Source organism: Aptenodytes patagonicus, chromosome Z, assembly GCF_965638725.1.
Source record: "Aptenodytes patagonicus chromosome Z, bAptPat1.pri.cur, whole genome shotgun sequence".
NCBI classification, from domain to species: Eukaryota; Metazoa; Chordata; class Aves; order Sphenisciformes; family Spheniscidae; genus Aptenodytes; species Aptenodytes patagonicus.
The window spans coordinates 38,589,026-38,605,726 of NC_134982.1; the positions used below are offsets into that span (position 1 = coordinate 38,589,026).

The 16,701-nt window shown below is 40.0% G+C and overlaps 1 protein-coding gene across 1 annotated transcript in view; it reads right to left on the reverse strand.

The window, feature by feature from the left end:
- The window catches only part of SAXO1 (stabilizer of axonemal microtubules 1), a 41,903-nt gene extending 25,208 nt beyond the window's left edge, over nucleotides 1–16,695 (reverse strand). The window contains exons 1-2 of the mRNA XM_076362155.1: nucleotides 16,598–16,695; nucleotides 16,043–16,165 (exon numbers count right to left, since the gene is read on the reverse strand). Coding sequence (XP_076218270.1) covers nucleotides 16,043–16,165; nucleotides 16,598–16,614 — 140 coding nt within the window. The 5' untranslated portion in view covers nucleotides 16,615–16,695. The remainder of the gene's footprint in view (nucleotides 1–16,042; nucleotides 16,166–16,597) is intronic.
- Nucleotides 16,696–16,701: the final 6 nt, after the last annotated feature.

The following is a 16,701-nucleotide window of genomic DNA, read 5'->3' on the forward strand; positions in this document are numbered from 1 at the left end:
CCCTCTAAGCAACAGCCAAACAATGTTGTAGCTATTATCTCCTTTTTTTTTTTCATTGACTTGATTTATTTTAAAAGTGTGGGAATGGCAAGAGAAAAAAAAATAGAGGCATATAAACCTTGCATATAAGTATATGACTTGGTTTCTACCACAATGTTTACATTGGATATCACTGTTGCATGTGGCTATTTATGCTCTAATGCTAAAAGCACATGTAACAGTTGATAGTCACTGTTACTATGCTCTTTAACATGAACATTTCTATAAATCTCCCTGAAACCTCTTTTTAAATATTAATCAACTATTAAAATATGTTTCATGAGGCACAATGAACAACCAGTACTTCAGAAATTCTTTGCATGTATCTCATCAAGCAAATATGGAAATGGATATGGTATTTAAGAAAAACTATTTCTTTTGGTAAGATATTTAGCTAGCATACAAGCTACTATTTTATCCCTTCTTAGATATGGAGGACAGCAAGTTTAGAACTCGCAAAATACATTAAGACTATGAGTTCTTCTTTAATTACAAACCACTACTTTTAATGCAGGTACCGCACAAAAGTCAATACATTATGAAAGAGGTCACACTAGGTAATCACGTCTTCTTCTAGGCTTGAAATTTATTTACAAAGCTACTTAAGGGATGGAGATACCTATCTTCCCTTTGAAATCTGTTACCACAGATTATTTGCCTTCAATATTTAGAAGCTTTTAAAAATGACAGTGTCTTTCTTGAAGACATGCCAATACAGTAGCAAATAGTTTACCACCATTCATTCACAAGGGACACCAGCCTCCAGAGTATGATTCCTTCACCTTATTTCAGTACTAGCAATACTATTCTTTCTGCCAACCTGTACCAGGCTGCAGCATGTCAAACTATTCAGTCATGAACCAGTTGTTTGAATATTTAAATAAAGAGTAGTAAGAATTATGGAAGGATCAGTGACATTCCACACATAAAATTTGCCTGAAATACTTTCTCTTGTAGCCAAAATTTTATTAAAGGACCATTTACTTAGTTAAGTTTCTGGTTCTGCCTTTGGCCAACTCTGTCCGGCTATGGTGTGATGCCTAAATTTTTCAAAGCTGAGTGCTAGAATTTATTCAAGTCTTTTGCTCATCTTGCTTTCCAAAAAACTTTAGAGAAACCTAAGATACTTCCAGATTACACAACTTCTAAGGAGGGTAAATTTGCACAGAGAGAATTTCAGATACTTATCAACAGCCATCTGTAATGATCTGAACACTAGAGCCCTTTTGGCAGCAAAAAATGAGGCCATCAGAGTTTGTAAACTAGGAATTTGTAAGAATAAAAAATAGAATACAACTCTCATAAGCTTTAGGTATGTTTTTAAATATCAGTTTTTACTACAATCAGGTTAACTAAATCAGCAAGCACTGTTAGGTTTTAGAGGGAAAAAATAAAATTCTCTTAATTAAAACTGCCATAATATTTTCTGGGTTTTCTTTCCTGAAACCTGCAACTTACGTACTTCTTACAGGGCATAAACTTGTAAAGCTTTTTCTTTAGGAAACTATGTACGCATAAGCACAATATAGCTAGAACAGAAGCCGAAGCATTCAAGGCAGAGCACCTGGCACCAAGTGGCTAAGTCAGAGCAGCCAGAGCATCACATAGCACTGCATTCAATTTTGACCAGAATAGTTAGCAAATGCCCCACTGCAGAGAAAGTTGAACACAGGTGCAGCAGCACCACCTATGAAAAAGTCACAGCTATTGGTGACTTGTGATTATTCATGGCCACTGGCAGCATGACAGACAATCCAATACAGAAGGTAACACATGGTGAAGAAAACAGCCCCTCGAGAAGTAGTAAAACGGTCACATGGATGGACATCCTGTGTTGCACACAAGGCCACCATCCAGGGCTCAAATTCATCAGGAGATCAGAGTGAGTGTCCTCTGCCCTGAGGTCTGTGCTGTCACTCTGCACCAAACTGGAGGGACGCGGTCCTTGGATGCAGTACAAAGCACGCCTGTGTCAGGCAAGAGAAATCTCAGAAATCAGTATCCACCTGCTACGCCTATCCTGCATAGTGAAGAAGTTCTGGATTATATGTTGTTGACTTCTGTGGTTCTGCCCTGGCAGCCAACTCACCCAATTCTCCCATGACAGCTGCCTTTACCAAAAATTACCAATGTTTTTCACTTAAAACTGGTGGGTCGGCTGGATTGTGCCTACCCAGGTGAAGCCACGCTCACCGCCCTTTCATTTTCTCTTGACAGCCAGATTGTCTGAAATGCATGAGACCGTGTTAAAATGGTCATAAAGTTTTGTGTTCTTTTTTATTTCTACGCGCATCTGTCAAACTTTCCAAATTGCTGGCACACCCTACTGACGGGAATTTTAATTGTTCCATTTCCCTTTTCCCTAATCTATACAATTGCTTCCCATATGGTCATTTTTATGCAGAAAAATGCAAATTATTCTGGAATTCTAAATTCAGGAAGTCTTATATAATCACTGATGTCTTAATGCAGTTTACATGTATTCATGATCAAATCCCTAGGCTGACTCCAGAGTGTAGAATACCACCTTTTCGTTGACACAACGCTTTATACACAGTGTTGCTAAACACTGTAATTGACAAAGCACACCGATATTTTCAAAGCAGTTTCTGGAAACGCTAGGAAACATGAAGGGGCTTTTCTCCAGGATTTTTCCATTTTGAAGAAGCAGGCTGTGAGCACATAAATAATTTGTAGGCACAGTAAGGACACCCTCCAGCCCTCTTGACAGCCAACTAGGCTCTCAGATGCTACACCTTGTTCCTGCAGGTTTCCCATCAGAAAAGTCTCTACACAAGTCAGGTATGTGGAGGGAAAAAAGCTGCAAGCTGAGAGCAGATGCTCTCAGATGTATAAAAGAGATGTGAGAAAGATGCTGGGGGCTGGAAGTAGCAAAGAACAACACCTGAAACTAGAAGGAGCAAATGTGCTTAGAGAGAGGATGGGGAGAAACCATGCAGGAAGACAATAAAGGCACTGTCTGGCCTTAGACAAGAGGACAGATAGTGTAGAGGGATATTGATGGATTGGAGGGAATTATGGAAAGCCCTCAGAGATAAAAGGATACCCAGGGCTTAAGTGGGAAGGAAGACATGCGGGAGAAGGGAGAAGTGGTGTCAAAGTGCTAGGAAGAACGGCCACTTTGGAAATCTGGATTTCGCTTTTAGTGATCAATTTAATTATATAACTAGGCAACTTGCACTAGTTGTAGAATAACCTGGCAAAATATACACTGTCTTTGGCATGTTAAAGTTCCCTTATGCTACTGCATTAACTTGCAGGTACATGAACTCGTGACAGCTCGCTAGCCAGAGGTACTCAATCCCTTTAAAAACCAAATATAGCAGATTGAAAGTACGTCTGTGTGCAGCCTTTTAATGTTAAGTGGTGTGCATAATAAGATTTATAATAAAAATATACGTGAATGTTTGAAATCTTCATTCCTGGCTTTTGGCTTGTGCAAACCTGGTCATCAGAGAGACTTGAAAGCCCCACCAGTGGTGTTTACTGGGAATGCAAGTCCAAATCTTAAGCTAACCAAATGTCACAAATGAATAAACTTCTGCCATCTTCCATATTGAAAGAACTATTTTGATAACATTGTGATTACTTTTTCATAAATATGCCTGGAAAGGCTGCTCTCAGGCTATGGAATTTGAAGTTTTCTGATGTAATATCCCTCTTAAGCACTACACATAATACTTAGATCTTACAACAGTTAGTGGAACCAAAAGTGCAAATGAAGCATTCAAAAGCAAGAAAACACTGGAATTACCATTGCCTGTAGCAGATCAGTCCAGCCCTGTTGTCAATGTGGAGTAGGGTGTAGTTTAACTTACACAATCAAACACCAAATTTTCCACTGGTAAAGACTCACTTGAGAGCCACAGTTTCAAAGAATTTGGATCTTTTACTTTCGCTTGTTTGTTTTGGAAGTGTTAGTATGTTTTGCTGTAAACAGGTCATTAAAAACAGCTGCAAGCACATCACTGTTATGGATGTGGATTAGGAATCAGCATGTCAGAGTAAGTGGCAACAGCACGCAATATTTACACTGTGGCATCTTGGACTCAATCTGTAGCTTGTCTCTGTTAGCTGACAACTGGGTCTGGGCAAGCCCAAGTGACCTTAGGCCACCTCTTCTTATGTGTCTGCCCATGTTGAACACCTTAAAGGAACTCAGCCTCAGACACATAGGGAAATCTGAAGGTTTGGCATTAAGTTTTACTGAAGCCATGGTGCAATGGATCACCCTGGCTGGATTTGGTGTTTTACTTCTCATCTAAGAAAAACACCTGCATTTTCCTCTCCTTACATTCTTTAGAAGGAGGTTTTTGCCCACAGTGAAGTTATTCTGCAATATTTGAATGCACTGAAAATAGAAAATTCATAAATATATCTATCCCTGACTTTTTGTGCTTGTTAACATGCTAAATATTTACTATGGTAAAGATTAATTTATGGCTACAGGGTAAAAAACATCTTTGTTTCTCTGGCTAACATAGCTTATTTTCCATTAAAGATACCACAAACCATATGCAAGAGCTGCTGAACTCCACATTTTGTTTATCAATATTTACATAGCCTTTCACTGAAAACAAGAATTCTTTCTGCATCGTGCGATATCAGTTCCAGTCCTTTCTCTGCTTTTGCTGTCTCTGCCACAGAAAATGTGCATTCACATTAACTGAAGTTTATTGCCAGGAAAATTAATTCTCGGAACAGAATGAAACATTTTCCTGAACTGAAAAGCAACATGCAACAAATGCAAATTTATTTAAGCAACAGCTCTACCTGCTTTGATTTTTCTTCCAAAATAAATGCTTTTGAAAGACTGTCAGATGAAAGCACAAAGCACATCACTGAACAATGGCCAGGACTTGCAGAAGACTTGCAGGCCAGCAGCCAGCCAGACCTACAAACCCACAAAACTGCTTGACATGCAATGCTTTGCAATGCCCGGTTTATCACTGTGAGCTATGGTAAACTATTCAATTCAAAGTATTTAGCACAGTACCTCCACATTTATCCAACAGTAAGCAGTAGAAATATTTGTGACTAACATCAGCCTGCTGCCATCTTCTGGTGAAAAGTTCAGGACATCGAACTGCAAATACAATCAATTCTTGCTTGCTCCCATTATCTTGGGCTTTTATCTCACAGTAAGGCAATACAGTATTACTTGTGCAGCAATATTACTTAAAGAGAAACAAGCAGGCTAGTGATCTCACAGGGATCACAGATCCCCTTTCACTGACCCTTTACCATGCCTGCAATAATCTGGATAGTGACTGTCAGAGGAACAAAGTGGCTTCACTGTTAAGTAGTAGCTATTATTTTACTTGGAAAAATACACCAATCCAGCAACAATAAAATATACTTCGGAAGCCATCTATTTGCATGCACTGTAAATAGGAGAGACAAAATATGAGTAAAGTCAGGAAAGGCAGAATATAATACTAAATAGGCAAAACAAGGTTACATTAACCAAGCCAGAACTGCAAGACTATAAATGGACGCCACTCCACTCACTTCTCCTACCAGTTACTCTTGACTCTTGCCTGTTCCTTGCACTAAGCGTGTGCAGCTGGAAAATGTTCCTCACAGAGTGACACGTCCTGGGACATGAGAAACCAGCACACGGTAATTCGAAGGGGAGATACAGGATTCAGATGCCCAAGTCACTTCTTCCCATATTTGCAATGAAGAGCAGCAAATTCTTCACCACAACATATCCAAACTAATGGCGAGGATAAGGAATACAGATGAGAAAATTATCTTAAGTGCACTGTGGTATTTGTTTTGATGCTTAGAATATCCAGCAGAAAGATAACAGCAATTTGCAATCCTTTAGCCCATTTAATCCAACCATAACTAGCTCCTGATGAACTGAGGTTGACTCACATGAAAAATTATTATTGAGAGACGCTATTTCAAACATTTAGATGAATATGCTCGCAGTAACATTACTCAGAAGGCAGTGCTGTTCAGCTGAGCATCAAACATTGCTGGGGTACAACATGCATGTCTGCAAATTACTCTGGCAGAACAAGCAACAAAAAGTCAGATGCACATTTGCAGAATGCTTTACAAGGCTGAAAAAAATAATACAGTACTAATATGCAGTACAGTCATTCCTTTCCGTAGGGAACAGGAAATACAGACCTCCTGGTGCACTCAAACATAAGCTTCACCATAGCCTGAAAAGCAAAGACTCTAGGAAGGAGACTGAAAATGGATTGAAGGTCATAAGTGCCCAGCTGACTTCAGAAACCCAACACCTATACCAGTACCTATCTTCAAAACCCTGCCAAGAGCAACTATCTGTGCCACCATAACATCGACCCAAGTTTTAATAGAAAGAGACAGTCATTTTTGACAGCTGCTTTCCATCAGAAGGTACTGATGGAAATAATCCATGAAAATACATTGATTTTTAGGCAACTCAACAAAACTATTTTTCTTTGATTTTAAAAACAGGTTAACAGGTTTTCCTGTTAATCTGTCTTCAAATTTTTCCTTTTTAATAGTTTAAGATTTTAATGTTTTCTTTCATGTTCTGGCATTTTATGATCCTACAATGCCGTTGATGCCTCTGAAAGCAGTTACATCAGAACGTCTGACATTACAAAAACTCTCTTCTCAATCCACTTGCATTACAATTCAGTAAATAGAAATTTTGACATAGCATGTAAAAAGATTAATTTTGCATTCCTACCTATGCAATAAGGGAAGAAAATACTGCCAAAGCATTAAACTGTAAGTCCTTGATAAAGTCAGGATTTTCTAACCATTAGCACTCCCCACTATTTGAGAAACAATGTTTGCAAGAAATACTAACTGATGATTAATACTGACTTCCAAATCTAGACCTGCTAAGCAGCAGGGAGAGGCCTTAGGGACAAATGTTGAGTAAAGCTTACTCTCCTGAGCAGCATTACCACAGAGATTGTTCCTCCTACTGCAGAAAATCTGCCTGAAAAGAAAGCCAGCACAGCTGGTCAAGCCCCAGGAAATTATTCTTGGCTCATACCAATGGTTTGCATCTTTCTTCAAGATCAACAGCTTTGATTTGCAAGAACTGGCTGTTCATGCTCCCTAAGCACGTAATTATATTGAAGAGTGAGGGCATGACCTCTGAATCTCAGTCTCAGCCCTGGTCTTTACTGCTATGACCAGCTTTCAGTAATCCCAGGTCCCTGAAATCAATGGGAAGGTCTGTCACAAGGAAGACTTACCCTTGGTGGAGGAGGAGCAGGTTAGGAAACACTTAAACAAACGGCATACGCAGGTCCATGGAGCACCCACGAGCACTGAGGGAATTGGCCCATGTCATTTTGAGGCCATTCTCTTTATCACTGAAGGGTTGTGACAATTGAGGGGAGGTTCCTTAAGGCTGGGAGAAAGTAAAGGTCACTCCCGTCTTCAAGAAAGGCAAGGAGGAGGATCTGGGGGACTGCAGGCCAGTCAGCATCAATTCCTGTGAAGATGACGGAGTAAATAATCCTGGAAAACCAATTCCAGACACTGGCTGTCAAAAGGGCTGGAAGAGGTCATTTGGAGCGGTCATCATGGATTTATGAAGGGGAAAATCATGCTTAAATCAAACTGAAAGCCTTCTACGATGATAAGACTAGCTAGGTCAATGAGGGGAGAGCAGTAGATGTTGCTTATCTTGACTTTGATAAGGCTTTTGACACTGTCTCCCATAGCACCCTCATCGACAAACTGATAGAAGTATAGGCTAGGTAACTGGACAGTGAACTAAATAATGCCCGAGCTGCTGAACTCAAAGGGTTGTGATCAGTGGCATGAAGTACAACCAGAAGCCAGTCACCAGCTGTGTGCCCCAGGGCTGGATAATGGGGTAAATAGTATTAAATATCTTTATGAATGGCCTGGATAATGGGACAGGTGACAGCATCAGCAGGTTTGCAAATGATACAAAAGTGGGAGAAGTGATTGAAAGACCCACTGTGCGTGTTGCCATTCAGAGGGACCTCAACAGGTTGAGGAAATGGGTCAACAGCAATGTCATGAAATTCAACAAAGGGAAATGCAAAGTCCTGCAGTTGGAGAGGAATAACACCAGGCAGCAGGACAGTCTGATGTCCACCCACCTGGAGAATAGTTTGTCAGAAGAGGCCATGGTGGTCCTAGTAGACAAGTTGGCCAAGAGCCAGCAAGATGGCCTTGTGGCAAAGGCCAGGGGCACTCTGGTTTGTATTGAACAGAGCACTGCCAGCCCATCAAGGGAAATGATCCCTCCTCTACTCAGTACTGAGGAAGAGGCATGTGAATGCTGTGTCCAAGTCTGAACTCCCCAGTATGAGATGTAGACATACTGGAGCAAGGGGCCACAAGCATGTTAAAGGACTGGAACATCTCTCATACGAGGAGATTGAGAAAGCTTAGAAGAGAGTGGCTGAGAGAGATCTTAGCAGTATGTATAAATAGCTGGTGGGGCTGGGCATAAAGAAGAAGGAGTTACGCTCTTTCTCAGTGGTGCCCAGTGACAGGACAGGAAGGCGGCAAGAAGTAATCCAAAACAACCCTTGCCACACCACCACCACCTGACAAAAACATACAGTATCCATGCCCCATCCTCCACAGTGACTCCTTTGTTCTACATATTGACTCCTTTTACACTACTTTATTGGATTGATACAAAAACACGAGTTAAGCAGGACTGCGAAGCTACATGCGCTTTTGCTGGTTTTATGCCTTTTCCAAATAAACTGTGCTGTACTGCAGACAAGGACTCTGAGCACTCCAGGGCTGAGTTTTTAAGTAGTGCTTAATGCCTGCATCTCCCATTGGTTTAAACGGGATTTGTATCTACCCTTTACTGGCCAATCTCTGCCCCATTTTTTCAGTCTTCAAGCCAAGGCCAGAAGAATAATACCATATCTTTCCCAACACCATGAAGAATCAACTACTCACTTTACAGGCTTTAAAGCTGAGGGAAGATGTTTCATAAAAGGATGAGACCCATTCTGTATGGGCCCAGTGAGAGTTAAGTATATGAAGAGATTTTTTTTCTCCCGCCTTTGAAGTCTCTCCTTTGACTATTTAATGTGAAATACACTTTAAATGTCTGCTGTGTTCAGGAACATCACAGGAATTTAGAAAATACTTCTAAACCTTGCTTTTGATTCCCCACTCGCCCCCTACAATCATTTAAACATTATATAGACTAAATATTGGAGTCAACGGCATATAGCCAAGTGGAGATACGTCAACTTACACCAGTACTGTAATGACTTAATGCAGTAATGCCATCTAATGACCTGATGCCGTGATCTCTTCCTGCATTTTGGAGATGACATCAGTCCGAATGCTACCTTTTCCCAACTGAAAGTATTTTATAAACCCCCCACATTTTCTATGAATACTGCATGGAAAGAGAAGGGAACAGAAAAAGAAGGGTTAAAAAAATTGTCTTGAATAAACAAAGGAGCTCTGTTCTTGCAATGCTAAAAAGACTGTAATGTCTGTAACAGGGGTTTAATTCTATTGCACTTTACTCATGCATGCTAACAATGGATTGAACTGGTAATAGGTAATTGTAATAGGTAGTGATGTGTGAAAATAATAGGTAGGAAATTGCCAGTCACTATCAGGACTGACAGAACTGAAACGAAAGAATTTAGAGTCTCCAGCATAGGCTTTGCATTTATGTAGTTATTTTTAGAATCAATTTGGTTCTTCTGTAGGAATAAATAGGGTTATAACAACTGTTTCACTTGAATTGAATCTAACTCTGGCCTTTACTGAAACTCTTTCTAGACATGCATTTGCCAGTTCATTAACAAACTATTTCCGATACAGCAAAAATGATGAAGCTTTAAGCATCTTTAGTATGTGCTAAAAGAAATCCCGCTCAGTTTTAAAAAGTTGATTTAAACTTAAAGCCAGAATTTCATTAAAACTAATAAGAGAAACAGAGCTCTATGGAAAGAATTTCACTCAGTTTTTCCTGAGTTTTGCAATGTTTAGTCTGCGTGAAAACTATCACTCTACGCTGTAAAAATGACATCACAAACTGCTGAAAAGTGATCCCACAAGTGTTGTGTAGGACTTCCCATCTCGGGAGACTTCCACAGTTTGACATTTCCAGGCTATTGTATTTCCACTCTCCAAGTTACTGAAGCTTCAGTGCTCTCCACAGTGATGCACTTCATTTACAGAAGCTGTGTTTTGAAGATGGGTCCATTCTGACAGACGCTCTCTCAAGTTCTTAAACCAGTTCTGAGGCAAAATAATTTTAGCAGCTCCCACCAAAACTAGTTGTCGCTGCAGCGACTCAGCACCTAAGTGTTTTACATCACTTTACCCCCGAGAAATCCTCACAAGAACTACAACAGGCAATAACAAAAACCCTTTTCAAACATCTTCAGAAAGAGACTTCAGGATATCAAGATGGAGTTGGGCAGAACATGCCACAATATAAACAGACCCACTTTATTTAAAAAAAAAAAAAAAAAAATTGGAAAGTCACACTCCAGTGGCCAACTCACTTTCCAAACAAAAATTGCCAAGAGTAAAATGCAAAGTTCCCCTTGCACTAGGAGATGACATCACTCGGCAACATGACAGCACCATCTCCACGAGTGAAAAGATGCACCCAAGTGTCCAGAACAGGCATAACAAAGTGTCAGGTGAAAAAATACTTGCAGTGTAGCTGCACCTAGCATTTAGTGAAAAAAGTTTGTTACAAATGGCTTGTTAAAAGGACTGGTATTTTCACCATAGATGTCTAACTATGCAAAATTACATAATCAAGTATGTATTCAGTCTGTTCAGACTTTTTTTTTTTTAAACACTACCCTCGCTGACTAAGAAAACTCCCATGTTACATGATGGATGAAGCTTTTAAGCAGTGCCCAAGCCTATGCTCCCAACTGCTTTCTATAAATATTAATAAAATATCTGATCTTTTAAAACTGTAAACAGCCACTGACAAAAATTTTGGCCCCAATGACACGAAATAAAAGAACTGCCCAAAAATTCAAAGATAGGAGTACTGGGTGTCAGAACCCTGTGTGTTAGGAATACAGACAACACTGGTAAATCCCATACTGAGCAAACCTTTCTCTGAGATGATATGTACTGCAAAATTCAGATCAAGCACCTTTGATAAAAATTACTGTCAAGAATCTTGATTTGGTCATTTGGTCTCTCCATTGCCATGAACTGCCTGAGAGCCAAACACAACTTCCACCTTGCAGGACAGCATAGAATGCAACACAAGCACTGTGTAAGAGAGAAGCAGAATAGCTACAGTAAACCTGTTCCAAGGACAAGAGAATCAGACATTTCTCACACAATTTAGATCATGGCCCTTGATGATCTGCGCAGCACAGTTCCTGCATACACATACTGTTTTCTCTTATATTCTGATGAACCACATTAGCAGCACACATCTACCACTTCCTTTCTTTCCCACAGGCTACCTTACTTACCATCTGCTTGACTTGCAACATGTGCCAGTTGTGTCCTATTCTCCATTTCTCTTCATACACCCATTTTCTACAGCAGCTACAGCATACACACCACCAGTCCTATTTTGATTAAAAACATCCATCTTCTACATCTCTAATTAGGCTTCTTGGCTAGATTTTTGTCTTTTAGTCTGAAAGCCTCTTAGGACAAGGACTGTTTCTACTTGTATTTGTCATTGCTCAATTACTTAAAAAAAACCCTGTGTAAATAAACTCTTTAGGCAACTAAAGATGTCCAGACACAAACGCAAGTGAAATGATTGTGCCCCTGGCTCCTGCAGTACTTTATGTTTACCATGAAAGAGCTTCTTGCAGCTTTCCCTAACTGGTATTCCTAAGTGCAAACTACTAAAATGCATACAGCTGGAAGAGATAGTCAAGCTGCCAGAAAATACATAAATGAGTGACTATGGATTACATCCACCTCTTGGGATGACTGCCCACGAGTAAATGTATCAGAAACCACTGTTGGTGCCACAGAGAAACACCATCAGATGTGATATATGATTTAGAAGTGTTAAAATGCTCAGAATAGGGACAGAAAGATACTCAAAACTCTCTGCAATTGTGCTTTATGCCAATTAAACAGAGTTCCCCAGCTGTAAGCCCGCACACAATTCATCAGACACAGCTGAACAGCTTCACATAGACTGGAGTGTAGGTAGGTATCATAAGGTAGGATGGTCCGAAAAGTACTCTCATATGGAAGAGCTACCTCCAAATGGTGCCACACTTAACAAGTTAGCCCAGCTGAAGTTAAACATTGCAGATGGTAAGATAGAGCTCGCATGAAATGTTCTGCCGTAGCTGCCAATAGAGTAATTTCTGCCAAAGTTTTTCCAAATGATGCGACACAGAAGACTGAACCAGAACTACTAAGCCATGAATGTAATTCAGGCTTGCTAAAGGACCCCATGGCCGAACTCCAACTGCAGCACTCCTATCCTTTTAAGTCCCTACTCATCCCATTGCCTCCCAATCTCCACTAAAAAAAAAAGTTTCATGAGTAGCTACCAAGTACCTTCAATCATTTACCAGTTCAGCTCTGAGAAACCTCTCTGTAGTTATACTGAAGATTAATATACAACCTTCTACATGCAAAACAATGAAAGCTATGAGTTATTAGGCAAAAGCATACCATCACTTCAACATGTATTTCAAATACACCACAAAAATCTGCTTCCTTCTATTTAATTGTCCCCGGGACACTGTGAAAGACTGCTCATCCCTTATGCAAGGCATTACAAGAACCTCAGCTGTGTGCTTATGGAATTACTAAAGGCTCAATGTCACTTCCTTGTGCATAAATCGGTTTTGCACAAGATGCAGGAGCAAGAAAAGAAGTAATCCTTGCCTGCAGTGGCTCTTGCCCTCACATACTCTTAAATTAAGAGATTTTAGTCAGTAGATCCACACAAATTATGGGAAGGGATATAAGAAAACATAGCTACGAACTCACCAGTTATCTCAAACACCTTCTCACTGTACAACTGCTGCTACAAAAAGCCAGTTTGCATTGCTGCCCTAATACACTGGAATTCTTACCCTCATGCCTCCATCCATCATCTCACACACACACTATCCATGAATAAAAGAAACTTGGTGTGAATTTGCCCCAGAAGGAACGATGCATGTATTTCTCTCTCTCTCTTCATACATGCATATATATGGACATATCCATAAATGTCACTTATCATTTGGCAGTTGTGTGGTAAACATCCATACTGAGAAGTACTGAGCGCTGAACATCCTGGAATCACTGGAAAATTTGTAGCTCTCACATGAGACCCATACCCCAGTGGCCTGGTCACTGCTGTACATAGTATATTAGCTAGAACAGCTAGGTCAAAAGAGTCTTTTCCTAACATCTCAAAGCTGTGATGGAACAGGTCATCTTAATATAAAAAAAAAAAAAAAGTATTTCATAGCCTCTACTTATTCTGTCTCCCCCAGCTGATTAAAAAAAAAATATTTTCTCAATCCACACCATCACAGACAGTACAGAATGCATAAATGGCTCATTAAAACCATATCTTTCTGCCTTTATGCAGAATTAACAGTATTCTATTCACAGCCATTCCTAGCACAAAGTAGAAATTTTATCTCTTAGCTAGTGCTACCACTGGCCACAATGAACAATTCTAAAAGCAGCAGTTACAAAACAGAGGGTTCTTGCTGTTCATTAAGCCTTGTAATTGGGACCGTTTCTCCCATTACTTGCAGAAATCCACTGACAGAACTGTATTTGCATTTTTCAATGCTCAGTAAACTAGTGACAGTCAATTATATCTTCTTTTAGCTTTACTTTTCAATAAGACTCATGTTCAGTACAGAGAGAACATATACAGGACAGACTGCAAAGAGTTATCTGTTATCCTGCAAAAGTTAAAGCAATCTATGTTTTGTTACAGCTACACATTATTTGATATGCTACTACCAAACACTGTACCACTTGTTATTATACTTGGAGGAAAGATATTCCAGACACTTCATCGTACCTTTATGAGCAATGCATATATGCTTTGGTAAGAAGAGAACGTTAGTATAATCTTCCGAAGTAAAAAAGAGACCAAGGAGTATAGAAGTTCATAAACCTGTCCTTTTGGAACTCACCTGGTAAGGATGGGCAAATCTAAAGTGCGAAACACTGACTGCTCTGCAGTGCTGCACTAAGTGATGGCATATTCTCCTCTGGAGAGGAAGTGAGGTATTTGCACTGTGTACTTCAGCTAATGATAATCCAGCACACCTAACTTCAGGAGCCCAAATTCCTTATTCTTAGGAGCTAAGTGGAGGAATCTTCTGATTAGGAAGTTAATGAGAAAATTAATTTCTCAATGGGCAAGTACTTCTGAATGGTATTTCAGGATAAGTATCTTAGACACTTAACACTGTACATTATGAATACTGTATTCCTCTTCAACAAATACCCAGTTTTAAAGAAGTCACAAAAATATATACAAAGTTGAATTTGTAGCTGCAAATACCCTGCTGTTCTCCCAACTCCCCCTCACTAATCAGTAAATCACTGCTCTACAAGAGAAGGATTTTATCCTGAAGTTCAACGTAATTATGATGGCCTTCTAATATAAGCCTAACCAAAATTTCCTAAGTATCTGTCACAAACCAGTGGACAGGTGAGCTACTACCTGTAACACAAAAACCATAGCATTGTACTTATCTGCAAGCAGTAAAGATCCCTAAGGTGCACAGGTATATCATTTCCACTTTTATATATATATCACTTGGAATCTGAGGCCAGGTCTTCCCAGGAAACTCAAAATTCTTAGCTGTCACTTCTTAATCCAGAACTGTCAATTAGCAGCAACCCAAAATCCAGTTTAATTTTTCTTAAGACAGGCCATAATCAAGGTATTATTCACATCCTTAGATTGAGCTACCCTACTAGCTCATCTAGCATCTGAAAGATTACCGCAAGCCTCACAGACCTATACTTCAGCACATTACTTGGTTAGAACCAGAGGATCCTTCTCAATCCAGATCTCAGTGCTACATGTTTAGGTCCTCGATAGCAGTCCTCTAACACAATAATCAAATCACTGTTACTTCTCTCTGGAACGCATTTCCCAAAGTCAAATATAAATACGTATTAAAAAAAGAATGATACATACAGAATGAGGAATGGAGGGAGGAGATGCACTTGTACCTTACAAATAAGAGTTTGATAAAAGTACTCAAAAATACAGTTTATAATCTGCTTGGTATCAACATTTCTATCGGTTTTCTTTTTGGAGTACACGTGCTTGGTACTCATGATGAATGCATACCAGCCCGATATAAACTCTGGAGGGGAATGCTGTACTTTTAAACTCTCTTCATAATTATTTAGTAGCTTTAAAACAAACTAAGGCATGTAATCTGAATGAGTCAGAAAGATTCCCCCCCCCCCCAATAATAATAATAATAATTTTATTCTTAACCTGCAAATATGGGAGAATGGACGTTAGGCCAAAGGGCCTAAAGCTAATCATTGCTTTCAAGAAAAGTTTGCATACATTCACAAGACTGACACTAACAAAACTGCTAATGAATCCTGGTATTTTCAGTTGTCTCTTCCATTTGTAAAGCTCTACCCCCTGTACCTTTTCCAGAATTAGCATGTTTACAGAGGAAGTATCACTGTGTATCACATTAAAACAGACTCAAAACCAGTAATGCCCATTCGAAAGCAAGTTTGTGGCCAAAAAGTGGAAAGCTTTCCTCTTAGACATGCAATGCACCTACATAAGAAAAATAGGAAGCCTCCCTGCCATTTGTTCACTGCTATGACAAAAAACAAGAACCACATGGTTGAATAGGCAGAATGGGGGAAAATACTTCCTGTTTTAAATCTTTAAAAATGCTCTAAGATACCTTTATTTACAATTTTTCATACGCAACTTATAGCAGTGAGTAACAGTGCAGCCCTAAAGAGCAGTGGAGCCTGCTAGCCGAGTAACCGCTACTGCAAGCTCCTTCCCCCAGCCTCTTTTACATACCCACAGGAGCACAGCTGACAAACGCACTTCTTCAAGGATGGAACTACATGCAAAGGCACAGGCGATATAGGAGACATGTTTGCTACGAAAAAGTTATGGTTCAGGTCTTTCCCAGAAGTTGCTCTATAGCAGAACAAAACAAACAAACAAAAAAACCACTCTTCAGCAGCAGTCCCTGGAGACAATTATGTCAGAAGATGACCTGGGAACCTCCAGAAGCAGGGACAGAGCACATAAAACTGGCACAGACTGCACTACACATTGCAGCTGACCAGCTCCTTCCCTGGGGCAGCATGCCCAGGTTCCTCTGGTGGCATCCCAACCAGAGCTCTGTGGTCCTGCTTTCAAGCCTCTTCTGACTAGGCCATGAAAGCCTTGACAGTCACCTGGGGAACCTTTGTGAAATCACCAGTACCAAGCTCTAGAGCCCAGGTCTGCAAGGAACACAGCTTGGTGTGTTCCAGACAGCCCATAGCTAAGGTCAGAGCTTCCAATTCTCTAGCTGTTTGACCATGATTAGATCAACATGTAAATGGGCTATTAAGAAGCACTTGCCTCTTAGCTGTTAACATGTCAGCAGCCACATTATAGCTTCCACAACCAGCCACATAAGTCTTTTTTCATAAAGCTTGTCAAATTCTGCTTTGTAAGGAAGATGT